Here is a 27,165-nt window from a genome sequence, read left to right on the forward strand (position 1 = left end):
GGTTTAAAGGTTAAAATCTTTGTCTCTGCTACTAGCTCGTCTGTTAACCCAATGTATGCGTGTATTCTATGAAATCATGACAGTGCCTTTTTTAATCTTAAAAAGTTGTTGTCAATTATTCTACATCTTAGGATGAGATGTTTCATGCTCCACTAGCAAAGCTCATGTGCATGATTTAAAGACTTTTGAAAGCATGCTTCTCCATCAACAGCCGTACTTTAAAAAATGATATAGTATTCATCATGTAGTCTGTAAATTAGAGAGATTAAGAAGTCACTAGGAAGCGTAATATTAAAATATACCCTTAATTAATTGAAAACATAGAATAGCTAGTCTCCAGGTTCCCTCCAGGGACTATAACATCATATGTGGTGCCCTCCACCAGTATACATGGAGGAATTCGTCAGGGAACTCCGCTATTTGACAGTGGAATCTCATGTTTCCTTGGCCCAAGCAAGACCGTTAAAGAGCAAGCTCCACCCTGGGGTTGTGTATCTCTGGGCCTAGGAAGAATGGCCCTTTGTCGCCAGGCAGGGCCAGCATCGACTGGAGAGCGGGGAGGCTCCGAGGGCACGAAACAGAGTGGAATGAGGTCCTCCCTTTCAGGGCTGTGCGGAAGATGCTAAAAAAAAAAAAAAAAAGTTAAATATGCTTGTTAGCTTGTGCAAGGTAGATTTTATTTTTTTACGTTAAATCTCTCTATTAACTGCCCCACGCTTCAGTATACTACATTGTTTGGGGGTGTTATGACTTCAAATGACAAGTTCAGTGACCTTAACTGTAAAGTAGTAGTTGTGCTTTTGAAAGTCCATTGCCACTTATGTCATCTTAAAACCCAAACAAGAATTCTTTAGAATCAAGCCAGACTTTTTTTTTTTCAATCATTTTATTGGGGGCTTGTACAACTCTTACCACAATCCATCCATCCATCCATTGTGTCAAGCACATTTGTATATTTGTTGCCATCATCATTCTCAAAACATTTTCTTTCTACTTGAGCCGTTGATATCAGCTCATTTTCCCCCTCCCTCATGAACCTTTGATAATTTATAAATTATTATTATTTTTTCATGTCTTACACTGACCAATGTCTCCCTTGACCCACTTTTCTGTTGTCTGTCCCCCAGGGCAGGGGTTATATATAGATAATTGTGATTGGTTCCCCATTTCTCCCCCCACCTTACCCTTACCTTTCTGTATCACACTACTCTCATTATTGATTCTGAAGGGTTTATCTGTCATGGATTCCCTGTGTTTCCAGTTCTTATCTGTACCCATGTACATGCTCTGGTCTAGTCAGATTTGTAAGGTAGAATTGGGATCGTGATAGTGGGGGGGAGGAAGCATTAAAGAACTAGAGGAAAGTTGTAGATTTCATCGGTGCTATCCTGCATCCTGACTGGCTCGTCTCCTCCTCACGACCCTTAAGTAAGGGGATGTCCAGTTGCCTACAGATGGGCTTTGGGTCCCTACTCTGCACTCCCCTTCATTCACAATAATATGATTCTTTTGTTCTTTGGTGCCTGGTCCCTGATCCTATCGATACCTCATGATCACACAGGCTGGTGTGCTTCCTGCATTGAGCATGACGTTCTTTTAAGAATTATGTATCTGGGATCAAGTTGAAACTTGAAACTGGGATAACAGAAACAAGAAAGATAAGACGGGAACAGGAGGGACCAGTGGATCTATGTCCCCGTGGGAGCGACAGCTCAGAAAGTTGGGTGACAATTGTTAGGCGACTCGGCGAATGTGTTCTGTGCCACTGGATTGTACACGTAGAAAAGGTGGCGCTCATGCAGGTGTCTCTGTGTGTATTCTCAACAACAACAAGCCCATGCCAGTCAAAGGAATGCCTGCCTTTCTTTTTCAGCTTATCCTGCCAGATTCCATGAAAGTGTTGCCGGTGTACATGAACTGTTTGTTAAAAAGCTGTGTGCTGCTCAGCAGACCAGAGATCTCAACGGATGAGCGGACGTTTCAGAGACAGCTGGTCATGACCATGGATGTGGCTGACTCACAGCTTTTCTTCTACCCGAAACTCCTGCCAATCGTAAGCATGCGGCGATGGCCCATATCCCAGGAGCGTTTGGAAAGGGATCAAATGAAGGGATTTGAAATCACAAATACTGTCAAAGCTTGTGGTGTAGGATTCGGCACTGAGACTCTTTGAATAAGTCGCATGCGTGTGTCACATGTGTTCTGCATGGTGGCGGTGGGGGCGGGGTGGGGATATGAAGGGTTCCGGGCTGACTGGTTTTTTGAGATGCTTGCTGTCTGTCCTTCCACAATTGACCCGTCTTCAGTGGAGCAGGCAGATGGAAAAGTCGGGAATCAAACTGAGCAAGCTAAGCTTTGGTTGTTCGAGAACGCTACCTTATGACATTAAAATGCATGTGTGTCTATAAGATGCCAGAAAGACATAGGTGTGTGTGCATGTATTTATTCTTTATCCAATGTGCGCATGTCTAGTTGTCACCACTTACAATCAGCATGGCTATGGTTGTTGTTTGGCAAGGTGCTGTTGAGTCTGTTCCAGCTCACAGTAGCTGTGTGAGGAAACGGCGTCCAGCACGGACCGTCCCCTAGTCACAATTGTTCCTACGTTTGAGCCCAGTGGGCTAGCCACTGTGTCAGCCAGCCGTGCCCAAGTGAAATGAGAGGTTTCCATGTCAGCACCCGTTTGCGGAGACAAGAGCTCTGGCATGTGGAACTTCCTCCGTAGCACCCAGCAGCCACAGCAGCGCAGCGTGCTTGCTCCAGCAGCGGGCGGGGGAGAGCAAGAAACCCCTCCACGTGAGCCCCAGAGGGGACTCACACCAACCAACACGCAGGAAGGTGGCAGAGGACGGGGCAGCAGTTCTAGACGTAAGGTCTCCATGACTCAGAGTCACCTCCCAAACCACCGGCACCCTCTTGTCCTAAGAGTGGAGTCAACCCTAGATATCTGGCAGGCCTCCGCACTTTGGGAACAGGGCCTTTTCCGTGAGGCCTAATAGGTTCCAGTTGAGGGAGAGGACCGAGGAAAGCAAATGAACTAATTTACAGCTTCTTGACACTTGAACTTTCCATAACAAAACCATCACTGCTGAATAGGTTAGGGGGAAACGCCGTTCTTTCAAACAATATGAGCATCAGGTGTGAATTCTTGCACGTGACAGCTTTCCAGATAGAATTGGGTTATCAAAAACCTCTAAGTCAGAGAAGCTGGAGCTCCCAGGAACAAGAGCAATGCCACTGCTCTGAACTTCTCTGGCAGGGTCACCCGTGGCCAGCATGTGTCTAAGTCCATTGGGCGGCTCTCAGCCCTGGTCTTTTCTGGCATCTGACAGAGTCAGTCACTCGCTGTCTCTGGAAACAGCTTTGGCACGTGACTTGAACCATTGGAGGTTGTCTTCCAGGCTCCGCCTCCTGGTCCCGTCACTAGCTTACCCCATCCACTCTCTGTCTCCTCTCCCCTTCTAGACACACATTCCCTCGGAAGTCTCATTTGCCCTCATAACTTCAAATTCCGTTTACAAACGGGTGATTCCCAAATGCATATCCCCAGCCCGGTCCCCTACTGAGAACATCTCTCCTTGAATGTGAACTGGACGTTTAACCCAAGCCCAGCTCTAACCTCTAAATGTGAGTCTCCCAGGGTCTTCTCATTCTCACCCATCACCACTCGCTCCCGCCTTCCAGGGCTTCAGGTCAGAAATCTCTCTCCCGACTGCCCTTCTTGCTTTCTCCTGTGTACCACATTTCCTCTGGCAGCACGTGCAAGTCACCTCTCCTTTCTGGCTCTGCCCACATCTCGCCATCTCTCCTGCCATCTCCCAGATCCAAGCCTAATCATCTTTCCCTGGAATATTGCCCCAATCTCCCCAACAAGCCTCCTGCCACCTATTTTCAACAGAGAAGTTAAAGTGATCTTGTTAAAGCGTATTAAAGTATTTGTCAGCGCATGTCACTTCTCGGCTGAGAAAATTCCAGTAGAAACAAACATTTTACTTGCGGTGAAAAAGCGTTAAGTTCTTACCACTCTTATCTGTGCCCAACATCATCCCTGTTACTCTCCCTGGTCTCACTTCAGCTGATCTCAGACGCCTCGGGCAGGCTCTTGCCCCGGACCTGTGCACTAAATTGTTCTGTTCACATGGAAGGCTCTTTCCCCAGGTAGCTCCATGACTCCATCTCTCATCTCTTCAGATCTTTATTTTAAATCTGTACCCTCTTGGCAAAGCTTCCTTAACTACCTTGTTTAAATTTGTAATACCACCTCACCCCACCCCCAATGTACCCCATTCTCCTGCTTCCTTTGTCTTCCTAGAATTTCACACCCTCTAAAAGTCTATGTGTTTGACTTACCTTACCTGTGGTCCCTCAGCTCTCTCAAAATCATCAGCTGCACAAGGCAGGAGGCTCATTGTCTAAGGGCCAGAACGATGCCTGGCATGCAGGAGGCATTCACTGAATATGCGCTACCAGGAAGGGAAGACGGGGGAAAGAGAGGCGGTTTCTAACTCTCCTGCCTTTGCCAACCCAGCACACATTAGATGTCAAGAGTACAACCCTGCCTGCTGCCGTTCGTTGCTCTGAGTCTCGCCTTTCGGAAGAAGGAATATTCCTGCTGGCCAACGGTCTCAATATGTTCTTATGGTTGGGAGTAAGCAGCCCGCCCGAGGTGATCCAGGGAATCTTCAATGTGCCATCTTTCGCGCACATCAACACAGATATGGCAAGTACCTTTTTTCCTCCCCATTGGTTTTGTGTGGTGGTGTTGGGGGGGGTGGTAATATTCAAAATAGAATTGTTAAGATTTGTGTTGTTGTTCACGTACAACCGTGTATCAACTGCGTACTTAGACTTAACAAAGAAGAAGAAACAAGAAAGCGTATAGTTTTGTTTCAGGTTGAAATTATTTCGTGTGTTGATGACTGAACTAGCCAGTTTGGAAATGTTCGTGTAAAGTTGCGATGTGACTTTGCTACACATTCGGGGTCAGTTCCTCTGCGCGAGTCTCTGTGCTCTGGAAACTCTTGAGTTCGCAGCTTCCATTAGTTCTCACGACCAATCCACGGCAGGCCGTCGTTATCGACCTTCTGCGGGTGAAGAGTTGAGGCTCAGAGGTGAGTTCATGCAGGCAGCCATTGACGAGGCAGGAACTGAATGCCCGTGTCTCTCCACGGGCACCTCCTCGGAGCTCATTGCTGGTGCTGAACTGCAGACCCAAAAAGAATGAGCAGAGACCCGTTCTCGGTGTTCTGCGGCAGGCTGAGCATGATGAGTGAGTTAGAAGATAAGTCCCACAAGAACAGAGTATACCCTGTTGCGATCGTAACAGAAGAGGGCATGGGTTGGAATGAGGAGATGAATGTAATAGAGACGGTTGCAATGGACTTTTTTTAAGTGTCTCAGGAAGAACTAGTGATTATCGTTGGAGAATCAACTCTTATTGTCAACCTCACAGGCAGGCCTTGTTTGCATGAACCTCCTTGCGATGGTGGGGCTGAGTGTGACTCGGCTGCGGTGTGTTCCTCGGGAGTTCACACGTAGAGCCCAGCAGACCGCCTGTGCCCCGAGCCTCCCTTCTGTGATGTGCAGATGCTTCAGGCTACCGCAGTCCCCTAATTTCTGGTACGCAGGAACTGACATTTGGAAATACATAGCATGTTGGAGCAAGGGGCCGGACTAACTTTCCCAGCTGCATAGATAGATGGCCAGTTTGGAGCGCTTCGTGTCCATTGTGAATGTTAACAGTATATTGAGGGAATTTACATTTGTAAAGGTGTGTTTGTTTCATAAAGAGACTAGTTTTAAGGCTGTTATTGTTCATTGCTGTGGGGACTACTAACATGCCAGAAATGGCAAGATGTCTGTTTCCTCTGCAAGCAATGGAAATTAAAGAATGATTAGAAATGTTATTTTTCATTCAAAGATCATTTTATTGGGGGCTCTTACAGCTCTTACAACCCACACATCAATTGTATCAAACACATTCCTTTCTATTTGAGCCCTTGGTATCAGCTCCTTAGAAATGTTATTTTTTAAAACAGAACAAAATAAAAATATCAGAACTCTTGAGTCTGAAGGTTTTCAGAAGCGTTAGAAAGCTTCCTCCTACATAACACAGTATTGACATGCTCTGTGCACCCATTGCTGCTGACAACCCCTGATGACCACGTGATGTATGTCAGGGCAGGACTGGCCTCCACCGGCTCTTTGGGAATTGATTTCTGGAAGTAGATGGCTGCCAGGTCTTTCTTCCAAGGGACTCACCGATTGACTCAGCTGCTAACCTTATGGTTAGGAACCAAATGCTAATTATTATAAATACAAGGACTACTAGTACTTCCCTCTGGGGGGAAAAAACCCTCACCGCCATAGAGTCAGTTCTACTTCCAGCGGCCATATAGGACAGGGTAACTCTCCCTGCGGGCCCCTGAGACTGTGACTCGGCAGCAGGAGAAAGCCTCCTCTTTTTCCCAAGGAGAAGTTGGTGAGTTTTTGAACTGCAGGCATTTTAGTCAGCAGCCTCATGATATTGCTGAGTTGAATGTAAGATCTAAACAAGTAAGTTAAAAAGTATTGCTATAAAAGCATAAAATTTTTAAAAGACCTTAATTTTTTAAAATATCAAAATCTGAAGCTATTGTTTCTCAGTATATTCTCCATCTAGGTCTGTGCAGTTCTGGGCAGGGTTTCTATCTCTCCAACCCATCCCCCCAAAATCCTGTGCTCGTAGCTGTACACCACATCAACATGGACGTGTGGACATCGCATGCCGCTTCAGTGCCTTTGAGTTGGGCCTGGGGTGGTGGGGAGGGGTGGGGATGGGGAGGCATTGAGAAGTCTGAAGGGGCAAGATCAAGGCTGTAAGGGTAGGGCAGATCCAGGCTGTTGGGTGGATGGAATATAGATTCCCCTGATATTTTTATAGTACAGCCCTTGTTACCCTCAGAGAATGAGCAAGTGTATTGTTGTGATGGGGGAAATTCCCTAACATAACTTCCCTGGCCTTTTCCTCACCAGTGCACATTTTAATTTTTGTAAAACTTCTTCATAAAAGCCCCTGTGGTTGCCGTGTTCTGCAAGAAAAATCTATCAGGATTTACCCCCTTAGAAATCTCCAAATAACATTTGCCGTGACCTTCTGAGCTGACCTCTCTGCCTTGACTTTAACTGGCCCAGGTGATCCCCTCAGAAGCTACTGTCTTGATTGGACTTTCATTGAAGGCACCTTCACAAAGCTAAGACAAATATATTACTGAGAGAACTTGTCTGCAGCCGTCCACTGACAACAGACCTGCTGGGTTTGGAATAAACCCATGTCTGGATTGGCCGAAACCTTAGTAGCAATACCTTTTAATTTACTATTACACATATAAAAGAGCCAGAGCCTCTCCATCACAAGATTGACAGGTCTGTGCTATCAGCACCGCTTGTCAACTCTCTTCAAAAGCTAAAACAACAATAAAAAAGCAGAGCCATGTTCTCTGTTGCCTCTGTTTTGTGAGGCAGTAAGCACTTTGAAACATAGGTTGTTTACCTCTCCGTTCTTTTTGACTCTTAGTAACCCTGTGTAGCAGAGTAGAACTTCCCCAGAGCATTTTCTAGGCGGTAATCTTTACTATTATTTCTTTTCATTTCATTTATTATCAGTTCATTACAAGTTGGCACCAACTTGGTGTTAACAGGCCTACGGCTCTTTTGTTTGGGGTTTAGTGTCTAAGAGAGCAGACCACCCTGTGTTTTCTTTGAAGGAGCCCCTCTCCTCTGTCTCTCGCTGTCATCGAGCCGATTCCAACTCAAAAGGACCCGAAGGAGAGGGTAGAACTGCCCCTGCAAGTTTCCAAGCCTGGAACTCTGGAGACCAGAGGGGTTCAAACAGCCAGTCTTCCCATTAGCTACTGCGTGCTTCACTGCTTGTACCACCCAGGCGCCTGTGAAACACACATGAAGTGTGCTTCTCTGCTAAGAAAAGGAGGACCCTTAATGCCCGAGAATGCAGTAGAGAGATGCAATGTGCACGAGGATGAATGTCCCGCTTTTCTGACCAGTCCCGTGGAAAACGTTGGCCATGACTTTTTCTGAGCGCTGTGGCTTCCTAGAGAAGCGTCCAGCTCCTCTTGGTGGTGGCTCATTCCCAGGTGATCTGTTATCTCTTGGCATCTTCCTGAGCCCTGCCATTCACTCTGTCTTAATTGAAGACATCTAAGTCTAGAACCTTCCCTCCCTGCGTGCCCACCCCCACCCCTCAGGCTGCTGTGTGCAAGAAGATCCTAACCTTTGCAGACTGTATTAGTCTGGGTACTTTGGAGAAACAAATCCACGGCGACTCATGTATAAGAGAGAGTTTTATGCAAAGAAAATGTGCATCACGAAAACATCCCAACCCAATGCTGCCCAAGCCCACAAGTCCAACATTAACCCATTTACCCAACACCAGTCCACAAAGTCCTTCACCTCACAAAACAGAGGCAATAATGCCGACTGCAGGAGGAAAGCTGAGTCAGTGAACGTGTAAGCATCTCAGCACTGGCAGGGGTCTCCACACGGCTGCTCCAGCACCCAGGGCTGCATCGGGATAGATCCATGCGGCTTCTCCTTGGGGATGTCTTGGAGGAAGTCAATCTTGCAAGCTGAAGCAGGGAACTGCTAAGGCAGCTGCGCCCAATGCAACCATCACAAAGCAAGAGACCCGCGAACTAGAAAGGCGAGGCTTCACCACCCATTTATCCCTCCGCCTTTCAACCAGCCCCACATGTGATTATCGGCCAGGCTGGCACAATTAACTAACTCACAGACCATTCACCAGACTGCAGGGAGATCCGAGGGGCTACCTCCCGCTTGAGAAATCAGCATGTGATGGTTTGTTTCACTGTTGGACCCCCGGTGCTTCCTGGTGTTTGGGGATGTGGTCATGCCTCAGGTGCTGCAACTGGTTCCACAGCTGAACAAAGTGCATTCTTTCTCTCAACATAACCCGGACATCCGCATCTGGAAAGGGGCTGAAGGCTTCCTGGGAAGGGGCCAGAGCACCCCTTGCATAAAGAGGCACGCGTTGTGTCTTTGCAGTGCTGCTGTGCCTGTGTCAAATTCCAGGGAAGGATTTTTATTTTCACATGGCAGTTGAGTGCTTTTTCGATAGAAATTTATGTCCGTATGAATGAACACTTGTAGAGATTTCCCCCCATTTTCGGTTTTCAGGTAAATGAATGAACCAATCATCAAGGTATGTTTTTAGATCTGACTCCCTGGCATTGTTGCTTCTGTCTGAATGTCATAAACTATAATGAGTCTTAAACTTAGATTTTCTTAAATCTAGACATTACTGCCTGAGGTAGGAAGCCCGTACTCTCAGAAACTCAGGATGATAATGAGTATTCTCCAACAGAAGAGGCCATATTCAATGAAGGTGAGAATGAGATTTTTTTCTCCTCTTTCTTCAAGGGTTTCTCTTATTTTATGAAAGATTTTTTAAATGCATGTTTGATATAGTTATGCTGCTGTCTTTGATACAAGCACTCCCACTGTCCCTGTAAGCATACTCATGATGGAACACAAACTTCCCGCCATCAGGTCAATGCTGACCCATAGCCACCCTACAGGAGTGCCCCTGTGGGTTTCTGAGCTGTCAGTCTTTCCAGGAGCTGAGAGCTGCATGTTTCTCCTGCAGAGCAGGTGGTGGGCTCAAACCCTTGACTTTGTGGTAGCAGCCCAACCCATTAGCCACTATGCCCCCGAGGTTCCTATACGAATGAACAGGCACTACTAATTATTAGATGTACACAATAGCTAGTCATAGACAATATTCACAGTAATTAGGGATAAGCCAAACTCACTCCCATCGAGTAGATTCTGACTCATGGCAACCCGATAGGACAGAGTAGAACTGCCCTTGGGGGTTTCCAAGACTGTAGCTCATGAGACAGACACAAACAAATACCACAGGTCATTTTCAAAAAGTGTTACCTTGATAATCACGAAGATTCCCTGACTGGCTTAAGAGCAATTGATAGCAATAGTAGGGGTGGAGGTGACTTGTCCTTAGGAGCTTAAAATTACTGAACTGTGCAAGTATCTTTCCAAACGTTTGTAACATTGTTTTTTTATGAGTTTTGACTTAGGGTCTCTAGAGAGTTTTGCAGTTCTAGGCCCTCTAACCTTTTTTGAGTTCAGCCCAAATTTTTTAAATATCTGGAATCTGTGACATACCTAGTTGATAAGTCCCAGCTAGTCATCTCTCTTCCAAAACTTAGTGTTAGGGGCTGGTGGAATTTGGAATGGACCAATGATGGCTTATCCTTCCTCTCATTAACCACCTGTCTAGTCTACAGCTTCAGCTTCCTCCCATCCCACAGTTCAGAGAAGAGAAAGAAATGCTTTGATCATCTAGAACAGTGGTTCTCAGCCTTCCTAATGGCTCAACCCTTTAACCCAGTTCCTCGTGTTGTGGTGACCCCCTGTATTAGTCTGGGTACTTTAGAGAAACAAATCCATAACAACTCATTTATAAGAGAGAGTTTTATGTAAAGATTAAGTGTGCATCAAGAAAACATCCTAACCCAATGCTGCCTAAGCCCACAAGTCCAACATTAACCCATTAACCCATATGTCCAACACCAATACAAAAAGTCCTCCATCTCACAAAACAGAGGCAATGATGCCGACTGCAGGAGGAAAGCTGAGTCAGTGAATGTATAAGCATCTCAGCACTGGCAGGGGTCTCCACACGGCTGCTCCAGCACCCAGGGCTGCATCGGGGTAGGTCCATATGGCTTCTTCTTGGGGATGTCTTGTAGGAAGTCAGTCTTGCAAGCTGAAGCAGGGAACTGCTAAGGCAGCTGCACCCTGGTGCGACCATCACAAAGCAAGAACTTGAAAGGCCACCGAGCCATTTATCCCTCTACCGTTCAATTAATCCCACATGTGTTTATCAGCCAGGTTGGCACAATAAACTAACTCACCCCCATAAAATTATTTTTGTTGCTACTTCATAACTGTAATCTGGCTACTATTCTGAATTGTAATGCAAATATCTGATAGTATATATTTGCATTGTTACAAATTGAACATAATTAAAGCATAGTGGTTAATCACAAAACCATATGAAATTATATATTGTGAAATATTTATGTGTTTTCCGATGGCCTTAGGCAACCCCTGTGAAAGGGTCGGGTCGTTCGACCCCCAAAGGGGTCTCGACCCACAGGTTGAGAACCGCCGATCTAGAATTATCCTCGGGCCCTCCCTCCCCCTTAGCCCTCTTTTGTGTAACTCTGCTTACTGTTGAGGTATAGGACACATATCTGGAGCAGACCTGTTAAAAGAACTAGGATGTCATGCGGCCAGTTTCCCCTGGGTGATGGCATGACTTGGGGATGGCAATCTAAATCAGTATTCTGAACCTCAAAGGTAACTCGTACCTGCAAACATCAACCTTAAGTAGAGCTTGGGTAGATTTAACGAATAAACAGCTTTACCATTAATCCCCAGCAGTCATGTGGATGGGCCTGTTTTTATATCACACAGCACCTATGCGAGTTCACTTTTAGCACAAGGCCAGTGAAGACCCAACTAAACATGGTCTCTACTGAGCATGCTCCGAGGATGGGGCAGGAGAGCCGAGGCTCCCATGAAACACAAACTGAAAACTTGGAATTTCTAGCACACCTTATGGTGGTCCAGCTTTGGGCCCAGCTGTGGCCACAGCATGCCTGCCACTGGTTCCGGAAGCAGAGATGAGACTGAAAGCAGAGGTCACTCCTGTGCTCACCGGCCACTCCTTCAAGGAAAACATAAAGCAAAAACTCTTCCCCACTCTGTTTTCTGTTCTCACCCTTGCTCCAGTAAGCCCTTACCAAGATCCTGTCAGCTTCGGTTGTAAAAATACCTGGAGGAAACTCTGAGCAGTAATATGTAGACAAAATAGAAGCAATCGCACAGTAAAATCAGTAGAGCTTGCGTTTTTAAGGACGCGTCCTTCCGTCTGGAGACCGTACGGGCTGTTCTGCTCTGTTTCTAAGGTCGTTCTCTGAACACACCCGATGGCAATGGATGGGTTTGCGTGTGTGTTTTCCTTTTGTTTGTAAGCTCTCTCAATAATTTGACATGCTCAACTTTCTGAATGTCATCAGGGAAAGAATCTAGGAGGTACCTTGACTTCACTTTCTCCTGCTTCCCTTGAACAAATATGAAACGGAGGCCCAGAGGAATGGTTAGGATCTGCCTGATTAGTCAGCGTCACACAACTCCATTGGGACCGATCCCCTGCTTAGTCCCAGCCTCGCTTTGTCCACGGCCTTTGAAAAGGGGCCACAGAAAGGAAGTAGTGGAAGCAGGCCTTTAAAGAATCAAGCCAAGGAAGCAGAGCCGGAATGCATAGTCAGGGAGAACAAGGACAAATCCAGCAGCCGCAGTTGCCGATCCAGATGATGCCGGCTGGTTTTCCAGAGAACCATCCCTGCAAACTTGCACGTGCTAGCAAGCAAACAGCAACAGCACCACAGATTTCTTCCACATTGTGTTTCCATACTATCAGGTCTTTTTGGTAAATTCGATTGGTTCCAGGTGTGCCAAGTATCATTCCTTACTTCCTCTTGGTTTCCCAGAGTAGTCACCACAAACAGAATCAACACAATTGAAATCCCACTGTCGTCACCTGCAGTGGACACATAGGCGCCGTAAAGGGCAGAGTAGAAATGCCCCCACAGTGCCTCCAGGGCTGTCGGTCAGTCTTTCCAGCTGGTGTGTGTGTGTACCCACTTACCCTTTTGTTTAGCAATCAAGTGCTTTAAACCATGGCCCTACCTGGACCCCTAGTTTACTCTTCTCACTGGCTCCTTTGCACAGTCTTCACAGTGTTCAAGCACACCTTGCTCCGTGCAGTTTCTGCTTGTTCTTTCATTCAATCTACAAATACGTATCGGACACCCGAGATGCCAGATGTTTCACCACCTTGCTTCTCGGGGATAAAAAGCCTGTGTTTCCCCGCATGTTTCTTTCTTCCCATTGCTCCAGTTTTCCCTGGGCTGCCCCATCACTCAATCCCCGAACAGCATCTCTGAAATTAAACATCTCCTTTCCCTTCCAAGCCACTTCTGCTAGCTTGCAAGGCATCATACTCATCTGATTTTTCTCTTTTCTCACCCATGTTCTTTCTCTTCCTTCATCTGCCCCGTAAGAGTCGGGGCCCTCTTCCCTCCAGCACTTCCCGCACTCCTGAGCAGGCCCGTGCTGTAGCTCTTCCCTGTGGGCCAGCGTGAGAGAGGGCATCACCTCTGAGGCAAACCTTGTGCCGTGCACAGTAGTTCACCAAGGCCACTGGGAATGTGAGCCAGCGACCATCTCCTTCGGACCACCCGCATTAGCTAATCCTTCCAAGGAGAGGACGCACAGGAAGTGAGACGGGACCAGCAATGGCCATTTGAACAATTCCCCCAACGCCGCATGACCGGAGGTCACCCCCTAGAGACCTGTGAATGAGGGAAACCGAATACTCTCAGTCATCCCCATATTTCTTCCTCTGGCTTGTGTGGTGAAGCCACTGCAGAGAAAGCTATTTCTGAATCCAGGCAACCTGACCCCCACCTCCATGCGACTCTTCCTCCCTTTGTCCTTCTGGAGCAAGTGCTGGGATTTCTGTCTACAGAGCTGAGTGGCAGAGCCAAGATTCTGCCAGTGCTGCATTCCCACGCCTGGTGGTGACCAGGCACACTTGACAGAGGTGAGGGTACAGTGAGCACCACGTGAAAACCAAGAAGATAACCCGAAAGGATGCCTCACAAAGGGGCAGGAGGAGCCTCCTCCCCCTTAATTTTCACACAAAAAAGAAATTAGTCTCAACATCGGCCCACCATGATTTCTCTCAGCACATCATGTTGTATTGCTGGGCCCAGACCCTCACTGCCATTACCTTGGGTCATAGCAAAATCGTAGCAGCATTCAAAACACGGTGCATACAGTTTAAGGAGAAATCTGCTTCCATTGCAGGTTTACCAGGAGGCCAGTCCAAACTCCACTTGACAAATATCCCTCATGAGGTTATGTGGCTTCCCCTGACCAGGGGGAAAGCTGTCTGGGTACACTGCCTAGGGAAGGAGCCCTCTCTGGTGGTGGAGTGGGTTCTGTGTTGGGCTGCTAACCGCAAGGTCAGCAGTTCAAATCTACTAGCTGTTCCTGGGAGAAAAGGAGACGATACTCCTGTGAAGATTTACATCTCAGAAACTCGCCAGGGGCAGTTCTGCTCTGTCACAAGTCAGAATAGACTGGCAGGGAGTTTGGAGCGTCTTCCCCTCCCACCTGGAAGATTCCTATAGCCGCCTGTCTAGTGCCCCCATCTCACGCCTGCTGCCCGCAGCTGTCTCTGCATTCAGCCATACCTTCACTGAAACCAATTTGCTACTCAAGTCTCAGACTTAGTATGATGGCAGTTAGTTCCTAGTTGCCGGCTGCTCTTTCGAAGCCTGTGTTAATTTACTCGCCAGCGGTATATGGAATATTCTTAGAAAACACACACTCACTCATGGGGAAGTCCTTTCCTCGCTGCCATTGTGAACCTTTCCCACAGCCCTGGGCGCAGGTTCACTGTCGCCCTGGCCTTGCGATCCCGCCGCTCTCCGCTGGGGGGCACAGACACTTTGTCGCCGGTGGACAGTCCGCGGCAGTCAGCTGGTGAACCGCAGCACACACACCTTCGCGGCCTGATACCTTGTCGCCTTTCTGTGTCCGCCCGCAGCTCACGGTGGTCAAGCAGCGAGAGCAGCCCGAGATGGGGTTCCGGCAGTTTCTGGTGGAAGACAAAGGACTGTACGGCGGCGCCTCCTACGTGGACTTCCTTTGCTGCGTCCACAAGGAGATCTGCCAGCTGCTGCGCTGAGGGAGCGCCTGCGGAGGCGGCCCTCCTCGGTGCCCAGCTCTCCAGAGTCGCTCGTTTTGATTTCTTGCTTTCAGAGTAGCTTTCTTTCCAAGACGGCATTTAGAAGTTCGGCTGCGGTGCTCAGGTATAAAGCCAGCGAAGGTACGCCTTGTACCTTAAAGGGAACAGTCTATTTCTGACGGCACAATTTTTAACGTTTGAAACTGATTCCGTTGACATTTCACGGAAGCGTTTACAGAACTGTAAACTTTCGCCATTTTCTTTCTCCGTGCTAGACATATAAATTATTTTTCAAATTGTATAGATTTGGAGTAAAAAGTTGTCTTGGTTCCTCTCCCATTTGCGGTGAGAAAAAAAACACCTTAATTTTTACATTATATCTAATTTTTAAAACCGTGTAACCCCATCGACTGCATTTTTCAACTTAAGGTTTGCATTGCAGACTTTTAATAACCTTGGAATCTTATCTGGTAGAACCGGCATTGTTCTACCCGCCCCCCCCCATAATTATATGTTGTGTATGTTTAAACTGTTTTCCAGTTGTTTTGTCTACAAAACTGTATCAACATTCCTAATGGTTCTTTGTAAAATTTTGAAGGTTTCTACCTGTATATAATGGATCTTAACCAGTATCAATAAATCACTTCATATGCTCTTAGCCAGTGGAATTATTCTGTTTGGGTTTTGTTTTGTAATGTATTGGGGGATTTGGGGAAGAAACAAGAGTGGTCCTCACAGTGTCCATGGCCAAAAGTTGCTTGGGTGGGATCACTAAGAACAAATCAAGAAAACAATTCATTTTTTTAAAAAAAGGCATTTAAAGATGGAAGGATCTTATGTAATAAGCCAACTGAGGAGATATCAGGGTCTGTCCTTGAGAAGGACTCTTAATTAAAAAGTTCTTTGTGGCTAAGGTAATGGAAACATGCTACAGGAGGACCCTAGATTGTTATGAACCAACCACTACCCCATAGCCCTCTTATGCCCAGTCACTTCCAACGCATGGTAACCCTGATGCAATAGTGAACTGCCACCCGGATAGGGATTCGGAGGCTGTGCTCTTCACAGAAGCAGAACGCCACACCTGTCTCCCAGGAAGTGGCTGCTGTATCTGAACCGCTGTGCCACCCGCTCTCCTCGTATATCTACACAGGAGAGTGGCTTTCAGAGAGGTGGCATAGGCATCAGTCCTATAACTGCTTGGTCCAACTTTGTTTTCAATGACTTAAATAAGCAACCGTTATAAAACCTAAAGCACAGTTCGCATATACCCAAGAGCTGCCCTACTGCTTGGTGAAAACGACCACATTTAGTCTTCTCAGCAACCCTAATCCTATTATCAGCCCCGTTTTACACAAGCAGAAACGGGCTTGAAGTGAGTACCCGCCCTGTCTGTGATTACACGGCTAGAAGGTTTGCTTAATAAATCAGTAAATGTCATGAAATTGAGTAGAATAACCAACACACGCAGGACTAAAATCTGCATGTTAGCCAACTGGCTGGATGTTTCAAGATGACTCAGACAAATTAACAAATATGTGCAAGGGGGTACCAAAAATAAACCAGAATTTTGTTTTTCCCCAAAAGCTATGTATTTAAATTTTTATTCAAAGTTCTCTCCATCACACTTAATACATTTGACAAATCTGCAATTCCATTCTTGGAAACATTTTTCAAGTTCATCTGTTTGGATGGCTGACAGCATCTCCTGTTTCTCTTCACCTCTTCTATATCATCAAATCACAGTCCTTTCGTGTCCCTCTTCTTTCGCGGAAACAAGTCGAACGGAGCGAGGTCAGGTGAGTAAGGTGCATGAGGCAAGAGAGCCATGCTGTTTTTTGCCAAAAACTGGCGCACTGAAATGGCTGCGTGAGCAGGTGCATTGTCCTGGTGGCAAAACCAGTACCCCTTCTGCTATAAATTAGGCTGTTTTTGGTCACACACTGTTACACAATCTTTTCAGAATCTAAATACTAGAAAGCTTGATAATCAGTTTGACCTAGTGGAACAAACTCCAAATGCACTATCCCCCTCACACCAAAAAAAACAATTGGGCATCATCTTGATCTTTGATTTCACTAGACAAGTTTTTTTGGGCAAGGTGACGATGGCTTGATTGATGCTTTCTTTCAGGCTTGTAGGAATAGCAGCATGTCTTGTCACCAGTAATGACCTTGGGGGGGAAAGTCTGGGTCACTTTGGAGCTGTTCTTTCAAAGCACAGCAAGTTTCCACTAGACCAGTGACTCTCAACCTTCCTAATGTCACGACCCTTTAATACAGTTCCTCATGTGACCCCCTCCCAACCATAAAATTATTTTCATTGCTACTTTTTTTTCCTGTGAAAAAACCTTGCAGTTCATTTTATTAAAATCAAAACATTCACATTATCTCATGCCATCCAACACAAGGAAAACACGACCACCTGCCTTTGACCAAGGATAGACCAAAGCAAAATAAAGTCTTCTTTAAATCTTTTTGCTTTCACTTAAATTTTCTCGCAATCCCAGAAAAAGCACAGAAGCCCCATCAGATCCATTCCAAACTGGTCTCTAGTAGGCTAAGATCATGGGAACCTTTGTCAAAGCAATGGATGCCAAGGGCTCCCCAAACCTGGGCACATATGCATCTATAAAGCAGATGGAAAGAGTGCACCGGCCCCAACTGCTTCCGGGGCAGTTAGGCTTTGCAATGCAATTTGCATCCTTACAACTGGCAGTCTGGAGGGGGAAGGGGTGGGAGGGCGTGAAGTTGAAAATGCCTCCTATCGGCTCACCCTTTCAACATTAACCAGAGACCAAGAGAGAAATGGTTCCAACATTTCACCACATACATTTCTTCTTATGCAGTCTAAGCTGAGAACGCCATGTAAATGGGTCACTGCGGAATGCAGCAATTTAATTTTTCTCCAATCAAAATAACCAAACCAGTATGATGTCACTTCTATTAATGAGATAGTTTATTGGGCCAGCCTGGCCAATAAACACAAGTGGGATTAACTGAAGGGCAGAGAGATAAATGGCTCAGTGAGCCTCGCCTTTCTTGTCATTCGCTGTTTGATCATCAGACCAGTGTGCAGCTGCCTTGCTTGTTCTGTGCCTCAATTTAAAGGCTACACTACCTGTGGGACGCCTAGCCTGTGGACTGTGTCACTGTAAGTTGAGGTCCCTTTAAGACATCTCTGGAGCTGGGGACTGGCGGTTGGTGACCTGGCTGGCAGTTGGGGACCTGCCTTGTGATTGGCTGCTGTGCTGACATAGCCTAGCTCTTTATAAATAGAGGAAGATCTGGCAGCAGACTAGACTTGAAGGACTGCTAGTCTCTCACAACTCTCTCTCACGGGAGTGAAGTGCATTGAGCCATTTGTAGTGCTTTATAATTTAACTGTTTATTTCTTGTATTATATATTTATCTGTATATGATTTAACAGTTCATTTCTTGTTATATATCTAATTATCTTTATAAATAAATATATTAAATGATCAGCAGTTTGGTTTTATCTCTCTAGAGAACCCTGTCTAACACAATTAACTTTTGAAGGTTTATAGCATTTAAAGTATTTTTGCTTCTAGGTATGAAGGTTAAAAATATCATTTGTTTTTTCCATAAAATACAAGAGCAACCAATTCTCACCATCAAGTAAAAGTAAAAACTGGGATTCTTTTTAAAATTAGTCCATAGTGACCTTTAGGATCTTCGTTGTAGGCTGCTGTGCTGACACCATGACAAACCAGTGTAGGGTCGGGCCTGGTTGTGTCTTGGTTTTCATTTCAATATCCAGTGCTCGTGGAGTTAAGTTCTGAGAAGGGTCTAATCATCATAAGGCAGGGATCTGTTTGGATTCCACCACGGGTCTGCTCCTTGGGTTGGATGCTGGAGGGTGAGGCACGGTTTGCCGGACCCATGTCGACAACCTAGTAGTCATCAAGGTCAAAAAATCCATCCTCCTTGATATTCCATTCCCTGGAAATTTACTCGGTACAGTAAGATACCTCCAATTCCGCCAAATCCTTTCACAAATTGGGATCCTTCTTGTGACTTATCTGTGACAATTTCTAATGTATCTCCAAATGTTTGTAGTTGTTGGCAAACCATTCCAGTAGGGGCATGCTTTCAATCCGCTCATGTTCCTGTCCTGTCTCTTTATGTGAAATGAGATTTATCCTTCTCTTGTTCTGGAGTTAGATAAATTACTTCAAAACTGTAATTTTGCTACTGTTATGAATCGGGCAACTCTTGGTTGAGAACCCACAGGTTGGGAACTGCTGCACTAGCCTCTTTTTCCTGCTCAGAGCCCGAGGCACAAATTTCACAGCAACCCTTCTCATTCCCGATCTTCTGTTAACATTCACTCAGCCGAGCTCCAAGATAGTCCAGATAACTCCCCCATCTCTTCAATGGTCTGTCGTTGGTCTTCGAGCACAAATGCGTGAATTTTGTCAATATTTTCATCCATCTGGGAAGTTGACTGGACATCCAGAACGAGGTTTGTCTTCAATCGACATTTCACCTTTTTTGAAATGAGAAAACCACTTGTACACTTGACTTTTTCTCACAGTGCTGTCCTTGTTAGCTGTGTTCAACATCATAAGTTTCTGCAGCATTTTTCCTGAGCAGGAAACAAAATTTCACAGCCGCATGCTGTTCTTTTAAATCAGTCATCACAAAAATGAGGTTCAAGTGAAATGGTTTTATGAAAAATATTCACTGTGACCAGAGAGAACCTTCCCAGGCAACGCCATTGGGTGCACTAACTCAGAGCAAGTTGCTTGATACTCACCTAGCAGGAAAAAGGTTCACTACGAAATGTCTGCCAGTGGAAGCTTTTCCAGTTTTGGGCAGCCCCTCCCATGTGTATGTAGATGGATAGACAGATATAGAGCTATTGGCACCCTATACCAACGTATACGGGCAGGGGTGAGCGAAATCACTTCTTGGAAACGAGTTGTCAGTTGCCACTGAGCCGATTCCAACTCCCTAGAACCCGTGTATGTCAGAGAGGAACTGTGCTCCGCAGCATTTTCAGCACCGAGGGTTTGTAAAAGTAGATCATTAAGCATTTCTTCCCCCGTGCTTCTGGGTGGACTTGTAAGTCCAACCTTTCAATTAGCAGCCAAGTGTGTCAACTGTCCCCACCCACCGGAACTTGTGCTGGGGCATGGCACAGGTTGAAAAGAATTTAGGGAGTCTGTCCATAAGAATCATTAGTGGCCAAAAGTGAATGTGGCCTCCAGCAGGCCTGCCTGCCTGCCTGCCAACGGAGCATCTCTGTGCTGCTCACTGGACTGACTCAGGGCGAGGCCACACTTAGGGGAGCGTTCATGGGCAGCACATGCCATGTGGGACAGAGGCACAGAGCACGCTCCTTTATTCACTTGAAGGGAATGTTGTCATCGGCTCTGTTCCCTTGTAGATCCCAAACCATTTACTAGAAGGGACAAGGGACCCCTCGTTTGCAAACAAATGAACTTTCTAAGTTGCCAGGAAGCCCAACAGATGCAAAGGTATACCCGTCCTAGGAGGTGGTATGTTTTCCCTCAACATAGATTGTCCTCAACCTTCTATATGCCGGCAGCGGACTCTCCTGGGGACATAGACAGCCGTGAGCAGCACAAGCAGGTACATCAGGGCTTCCACCCCAAAACCCACTGCCTTCCCGTTGATTCCGCTACAGGACTGTACTGCTCTCGAGTTTCAGAGATTATTAACCTTTGTGGGGACACAGCCTCACCGTTCTCTCATGGCATGGCTGGTGGGTTCAAACGACTGACCTTGTTAAGTAGCCCAATGCTTAGCCCACTGTGCCATCAGTGCTGCTTCAGGCTTTGTCAATGAAGCACATAACAGATATCTGACCTAGTTTAGGTAAGACTGTGAAGTTCAGCACCGGGTTGTCATCCCCGGGGGAACTAGCAAGTTCCAATCTCATGTGGTTTGTAAGCATCCATATATAAGCTGCGTACACACACACACACACACACACACACACCCCAGCAAAGAGTTAAGCCAGCATTTGATTAAAGCACTGGGTGACTTCAAAAGAAATGAAGCAGGTCCTTCTTGGAGGAGAGAACTTCTTGGAGGAGGACACTTGAAGCAGAGATAGTTTACTCTTGGATCCAGCAGCAAAGTGGCTCCCCCCTCACAACAGAGAAGAGATGTGATCTGGGAAGGCTTCTAGATTTCACTCTGCAGATGCTCCCGCAGCTAATTAGTTACTCAGTTCGTCCTTGGATTGCATGCATTGTTTGTTTTCCCAAGGTTCTGGGTCAGCACGTTTCAGAATTATCTCCCAGGACAGTCCTGTGTCAGCATATTCACCAGGGCCTGGCTTCAAGGTGAAGGCGTTGACCAAGCCTGTTTTTGCAGGGTCCTTTGCTTATAGCTTGTTTTTGCTGGGTCCTTTGTTTGTTCCCTCAGCAGGCAGAGCAGAATCCCCTGTTTGGCCCCTAACAGCAGGTGTGGGAGAAGCACAGGGCCCCGAGATCGCCTCTGGCTTCCCTGTTACCCTGCGGCAGAAATCAGACAGGCTTCCACCCTTCACGGGCCTCTACCTGCCCCGACACCAACCGTTTCTCCCACGGCGCTCTACTGCTCCGCTGGGCTTGACAACTCTTTGCAATGGCCACACAGCACTCACGGACAGTGCTCACAATTAGGGGCTTATTGGGGGAGTTAGGCAAAGGGAAGCAAACAGTAAGGATACAGTTGTTGTCCACAGCGTCACCTCTCCTCACCCAGTAGCCAGGTCTCTGGAAGAATCCTCAGCATCTCAGCCACGTGGGGCTTGGGCCTCTGCCTGCCCGCTGCCCCCTCCGAGTCTCAGCACTGCCCATCTGTTCGCCCTGTGGTCTCTGACTCACCGAGGCTATTGTGCTGCCCATGGGACACTTCTTCCCTCCCTCTCCTCCTGCAGAAACAGCTCATTCTTCTAGCCTGGGGGTGGCAATTAAAACTGACCAATCCCCTTACGTGTTACACATGCCCTATTTGCATAGACCCACCCAGTCATTCGGTGTGCATTGCAGAGATGTGGATAGAAGAGGTGTGTTAAGAAATGTTGCTTGGTCACAGTAGGGATTTCCTAGAGGAAATTATATTGAAGCTGAGGCCGGAGGAAATGAGTGGCCATTAGCCTGGTCATTGGGGACTCTGGTAAATATCCCAGCAGAACCGAAAGACCTCCCGGAAGGTCCGGCGTGAGAGTGCACGCATTACACTTCCATTTTAAAAAGTGCATAAGCTTCCTAGAACTCATAGGGTGGCTATGGGTCGGAACACTCGTTGGCCCCTAAAAGCAACAACTAAAAAGCACCAAAGTAGCCAAAGATACAGCTGGAGGACTGGGCAGAGGGACTCCTGGTCCAGATGGCGTTTCAACTTAATCCTAATGACAGTCAAAGTGAAGACAGTTCTTTAAGCAAGAGGGTGACATGATCACCGCTTAGAAATGGCCGAGACAGGGGCCAGGAGGGTCGTCCCTCCAATGCCTGCACAGGCCCCCCACAGGAGGTTGGGAATGAGTCCGGCAAGCATTAAACACCTTCTGAGGACCCTTTAACTGGGCGTGCTCCAATTCAGGACCCCCTAGTCAGGTGGGCTTGACTCAGCCAATGGGGTCAACCAATACCTTTGACCACACCTCCCCAGCCGGATGTTGAAAATACCTTGGCGGCAGGTGGCCTTCCCTTCTCCCCTTGACCCTGCTACTGCCCTGCTCGGCCGTGCCACAGTCTCTGGCCTCAGGTCACTCTTTGTGGGTGCGCAGCCCCGCGAAGTCGCCCGTGTTCAGTGGTGAGCCTCAGCGCGCCTTATGCACGGTTTGGCGCGCTTCCCTAAAATAGCGTGTACTCTTTAAGACCATAAAGCTGAAACTTCTGTTCTTTATAAAAAACCCCACTTGGATCACAAACCAGGCATCGGCATGAATTCCTTTTTGTGTAAAGCCAATAACCTAGGTGCTCCCCACCCTTCAAGAGCCCCTCAAGTCTGTTAGGTGGCGGAACCAGAAGCAGAGACCATTGAAAGGGTATCTGAGTGACCATCATAGTTCTATAGTGCCGTTCAAAAATGACTTCATATTTGCATGTAACCCATACACATCCTACTGTATACTTAAAAACATCCTTAGATTCCTCTATTGTGATACACAATACAATGTCAATGCTATGTAAATTACATTTTACAGTCCCTCTTAGGCATGGATGGATTGTTTTGATCATTTAACTACTTTTTTCCAAAGACCATAGTTACTACCATAGCCTTGATTCCAACACAAAGACCTATAAGACAGGGTAGAATTTCCCCTGTGAGTTTCCAAGACTGTATGTAGCTCTTTATGGCAGTAGAAAGCCCAATCTTTCTTCCTCGCAGCTGCTGGTGGTTTTGAACTACTAACCTTATGATTAGTTGCCCAATGAGTTATCACTATGCCTCCAAGACTCCAATTGCTTTATAGGAACCTCTTTTTTTTTCCCTCCAAAATATTTTCTTTCTTTCTTTATAAACCGTTTTAGTGGGGGTTCTTACAGCTCTTATAACCGTCTGTAAATGCATTGTATCGAGCACATTTGTCCATATGTTGCCATTATCCTTTTCAAAACATTTTCTTTCTACTTGAGCCCTTGGTATCAGCTCCTCCTTTTTCCTCTCCCTCCCCCGAGCCACCCTCATGAACTCTTGATAAATTATAAATTATTGTCTTCATATCTTACACTGTCTATGCACAACTGATTGAGTCCACAGATGCAGAACCTGTGGACTATGGAGGACCAGCGGTAATGGTGTTGGTGGGAAGCGGGGGTTAGTAAGAGAAAAAGAAGTATCCGAAAATGAAAATAATATTCAGGTGTCTGCTTTGGGCAGCTAGGTAGACAGCGTGAGGTCATTCACTACAGAAGTGGAAGAACACAAAGAGAGGCAGTGGTTGTGTGTGTGTGTGTGTGTGTTGCAAAAGGTAGAAGAAAAGTGTTGGGTCCTAATTTGAGATGACCTGCACAATATCCAAGTGAGATAAACAGGAAGGTCCAAAATACGGTTCTGAGGCTCAAAAGCGGGTTCTGGGCTCGTGATGCAAAGCCATCTATATGTATGTGAACAGAGAGAGAAGCCACTCGGGATGAAATAGGCTAGGGCAAGATGCAAAAGGAGAGGGAGCAGGTCCTGGACGCCTACAGAAAATTGAAGCCATCAAGGAGTCTGGGAGGGAAGGGCTAGAGAGGCAGGAAGAAAACTAGAAGGTTCAAAGTGTGGAGAGAGAGGACAGGCAGCTTATGGATTTAAAGAGGAAAGTCCAAACCAAGGCTAGAAGCTGTGTTGGGAGAGGAGCAGCCCACCAGGTCAGTGAGCGTGCACGCTCTCGTGTGGAAAAAGGGAGAGGAAACTACCCAAGACGAGGGGGTTAAAGATGGAGGGGAGGGTGTGGGATTGGAAGACAGGCAGGGGTTTGACATTTAGATGCTCATGGGAAGAAGCCAGGATTGTGTTGGGGGAAGAAAAAATATATATATTAAAAAAACTGCACTCAGAAGACTGTTGATTAAAATCCAAAACCAAAGGCTACTCAGAAGTTGTAATTCTCTAAAAAAGCTCTGTAGAAGACTGAAGGGAATATAGTCATGTTGAAGATTAAAGACATAAAAGGATTCAATATTCAGGAAGGGGGGGGGGGTAAGAAATCTTTGGAAGACCGAAACAAAAAGGACCCCAAACCCCCTGCCATGGGGTCGATCCCAGCTCGTAGGAACCTGGGATTGTAAATCCTTTCCAACGTGGAAAGGGAATCTGAAATTGACCTTCCGCTCCACTCCACTAGGAGGCATTACACTCTAAGTGTCTGAAACCTTCCAGAGAGGTTAAAGTTTGTTAATCTTCCAGAAGAGGCATATCGTTGGGGTTGCGGGATAAACAGAAGTTAATGCTGAAAGCACAAGATCTGCTACTGACAAATGTGGATAAAAAGAAAAATCTTAGTTGGCAGAGGCAACATGTCCCTAGTCAACATCTCTCATGACTGTTTCCCAAGCTGCGACTGCTGGAGAGCCTGGTGCGCTGACTCCCCCCCAAACAGCCTGTGATCATCCGTTTGGATCCGCTATGCACCTGTTTAACTCCTGGCTTTCCCTGTGTTTGACACCCTGCAGACTCTTCCCCATGGATAAGGGGTTTTCAGGTATTTCAAAAGCTGTGGTCACCTCTCTTTCGAGGATAAACTACCCCTATCCCCTACACATATCCTCCCAAGCATGAGTTCTAGCGCCATGGCAAACCAAAGTTAATACACAAAAACCCCGTTTTAAATTACATAAAGAAAAGCCCATTTGGGGAGGGGAAAACGGAAAATGAGGAGCTGATTCCAGGAACCCAAGCGGAAAGTGAGTTTTGAGAATGAGGGCAACGAATGTATAAGCGTGCATTACACAATTGATGTATGTGTGGATTGTGATGAGTTGTATGAACCCCAATAAAATGATTTTTAAAAAAATTTTAAAGCCCATTCGAAGGGACATTACTAATGCCCAGAAAACTTAATCGGATAATAATGGCTGCAGGTACAATCTAAACCAGGGGTCCTCAAACTACAGCCCACGGGCCACATGTGGCCCGCCGAGGACACTTATCCGGCCCGCTGGGTGTTTTTGCCCGTTTTGGTTTTTACTTCAAAATAAGCTATGTGCGGTGGGGTAGGTGCACTCGGAGCTCTCGGAGTGTGAGAGCGGGACGGAACCTGGTAGCACTCTGTCTTTCTGCAGCTTCTTGGGGGCGAGGTTTTTCCAGAATCACTTTGAACCCGCTGCCTACGTGTGTGCCAAGTGCGGCTATGAGCTGTTCTCCAGCTGCTTCCAGTACGAGCACTTGTCGCCTTGGCCAGCCTTCGGGGAGACCATCCACGATGATAGTGTGGCCAAGCAGCCGGGCGCAATCAGCCGGATGCCTGCCTTTAAGGTGTCCTGCGGTAAATGCAGCCGCGGGCTTGGCCACTTGTTCCTCAGTGATGGCCCCAAGTGGGGGCAGTCTGCTTCTGAATATTCAGCAGCTCCCTGAAGTTCATCCCTATAGGCAACAAATCTGCCTCCCAGGGGAAGTAAGCGGGCAGCCCAACCCCAAGCAGCCACAGGCATTGGTCACCCGCCCTTTAGAACTACAGCCTACCGACCTTGAGGCAGGGAGGGCTGCATGGGGAGGGCGGTGTAGCCCCTGTGCCAGGATGGGGCCCAGGGCTGGTTTATCTTGGCCTCCGAGGCTCGAGGCTGGGACTCTAGTCTTAGAGTGCCTGTGTCTTGAAAGACAACACCCTTGACTTCTCAGCCTGGCAGCCCCTCCCTGCCTGTCTGGTCCCAACTTTATGAGCCCCAATCCCAAAGGGGCTCCAGCCCTCACCAGGGCCTGGGCTGACCCCCTAACTTGTGTGAACAGATACAACCACTACAAGACCATGTCCCAGTCGGCGGCTCCAGCCCCGGTCACTGCATGTATCGCTCTGGTCAAATCCTTCCAGGTTCACCAGGGCACTGATGGTCTGTGACCTGCTGGGCCTGGGAGGGCTTGTCCCACAGTCTGTACCTGCCAAGCCGGCCCCAGGAGAGTACGTCCAGAGCTCCTGGTGGCGGCCTCACCCTTTCCCGCCTCACCCTCCAACTTTCTGAACTGATCGGCTGGAAACTAATAAAGCAAGGAGACCCAGCAGGCCACCGTGTCCATGACTGGGTCTGTCTCCACCCTTAAAAAAAAAAGTGCAGTGTGCATACTATTTGTTCATAGTTTTTTTTAAAAACTATAGTCACGGCCCTCCAACGGTCTGAGGGACAGTGAACTGGCCCCCTGTTTAAAAAGTTTGAAGAACCCTGATCTAGAGTATAAGATTCTTCTAAAAATTGTAAGGTATCCATTTTCCTCTTTGAGGCGTTAGATTTTATGTCAATCGGCACTTGTAGAGGGGGGCATCCAACCTATCAATCGGGTCACAGCTTATTGCTCCTGAGAGGTTGTGGTCTTTTGTTTTTTGTTTGTTTGACTTGAAAAAAATGTATTTTTAACGGTTTTAATAGTACTCCATTCACATGTCATACAATTCAATAATTCAATCATATCAGAAGAATTGTACAATTGTCACCATATTCAGTCCTCAAACATTTTCTTCTTCCTTGTATTCATTGTTATTCATGTAATTATTTTTTTTCTAATTGTGGCACACATATACACGACAGAACATTCTCCAATTCCATAACTTCTACTTGTATAATTTGGTGTCACTGATGATACTCTTCATGTTGTATAACTGTTATTGATATCCTTTTCCAAATT

At 46.8% G+C, this 27,165-nt stretch overlaps 1 protein-coding gene and 1 pseudogene across 1 annotated transcript in view; both read left to right on the forward strand.

Annotated features, from left to right (window-relative positions):
* The window catches only part of SEC24D (SEC24 homolog D, COPII coat complex component), a 116,266-nt gene extending 100,745 nt beyond the window's left edge, over nucleotides 1-15,521 (forward strand). The window contains exons 20-23 of the mRNA XM_004715952.3: nucleotides 1,874-2,053; nucleotides 4,529-4,720; nucleotides 9,311-9,400; nucleotides 14,723-15,521. Coding sequence (XP_004716009.1) covers nucleotides 1,874-2,053; nucleotides 4,529-4,720; nucleotides 9,311-9,400; nucleotides 14,723-14,863 — 603 coding nt within the window. The 3' untranslated portion in view covers nucleotides 14,864-15,521. The remainder of the gene's footprint in view (nucleotides 1-1,873; nucleotides 2,054-4,528; nucleotides 4,721-9,310; nucleotides 9,401-14,722) is intronic.
* A 4,906-nt stretch (nucleotides 15,522-20,427) lies between these two features.
* The window catches only part of LOC101647696, an 18,056-nt pseudogene continuing 11,318 nt past the window's right edge, over nucleotides 20,428-27,165 (forward strand).

The sequence above is a fragment of the Echinops telfairi genome, unplaced genomic scaffold (genome assembly GCF_000313985.2).
Source record: "Echinops telfairi isolate 266 unplaced genomic scaffold, ASM31398v2 ScPeMD7_5927;HRSCAF=6808, whole genome shotgun sequence".
Lineage (NCBI taxonomy): Eukaryota > Metazoa > Chordata > Mammalia > Afrosoricida > Tenrecidae > Echinops > Echinops telfairi.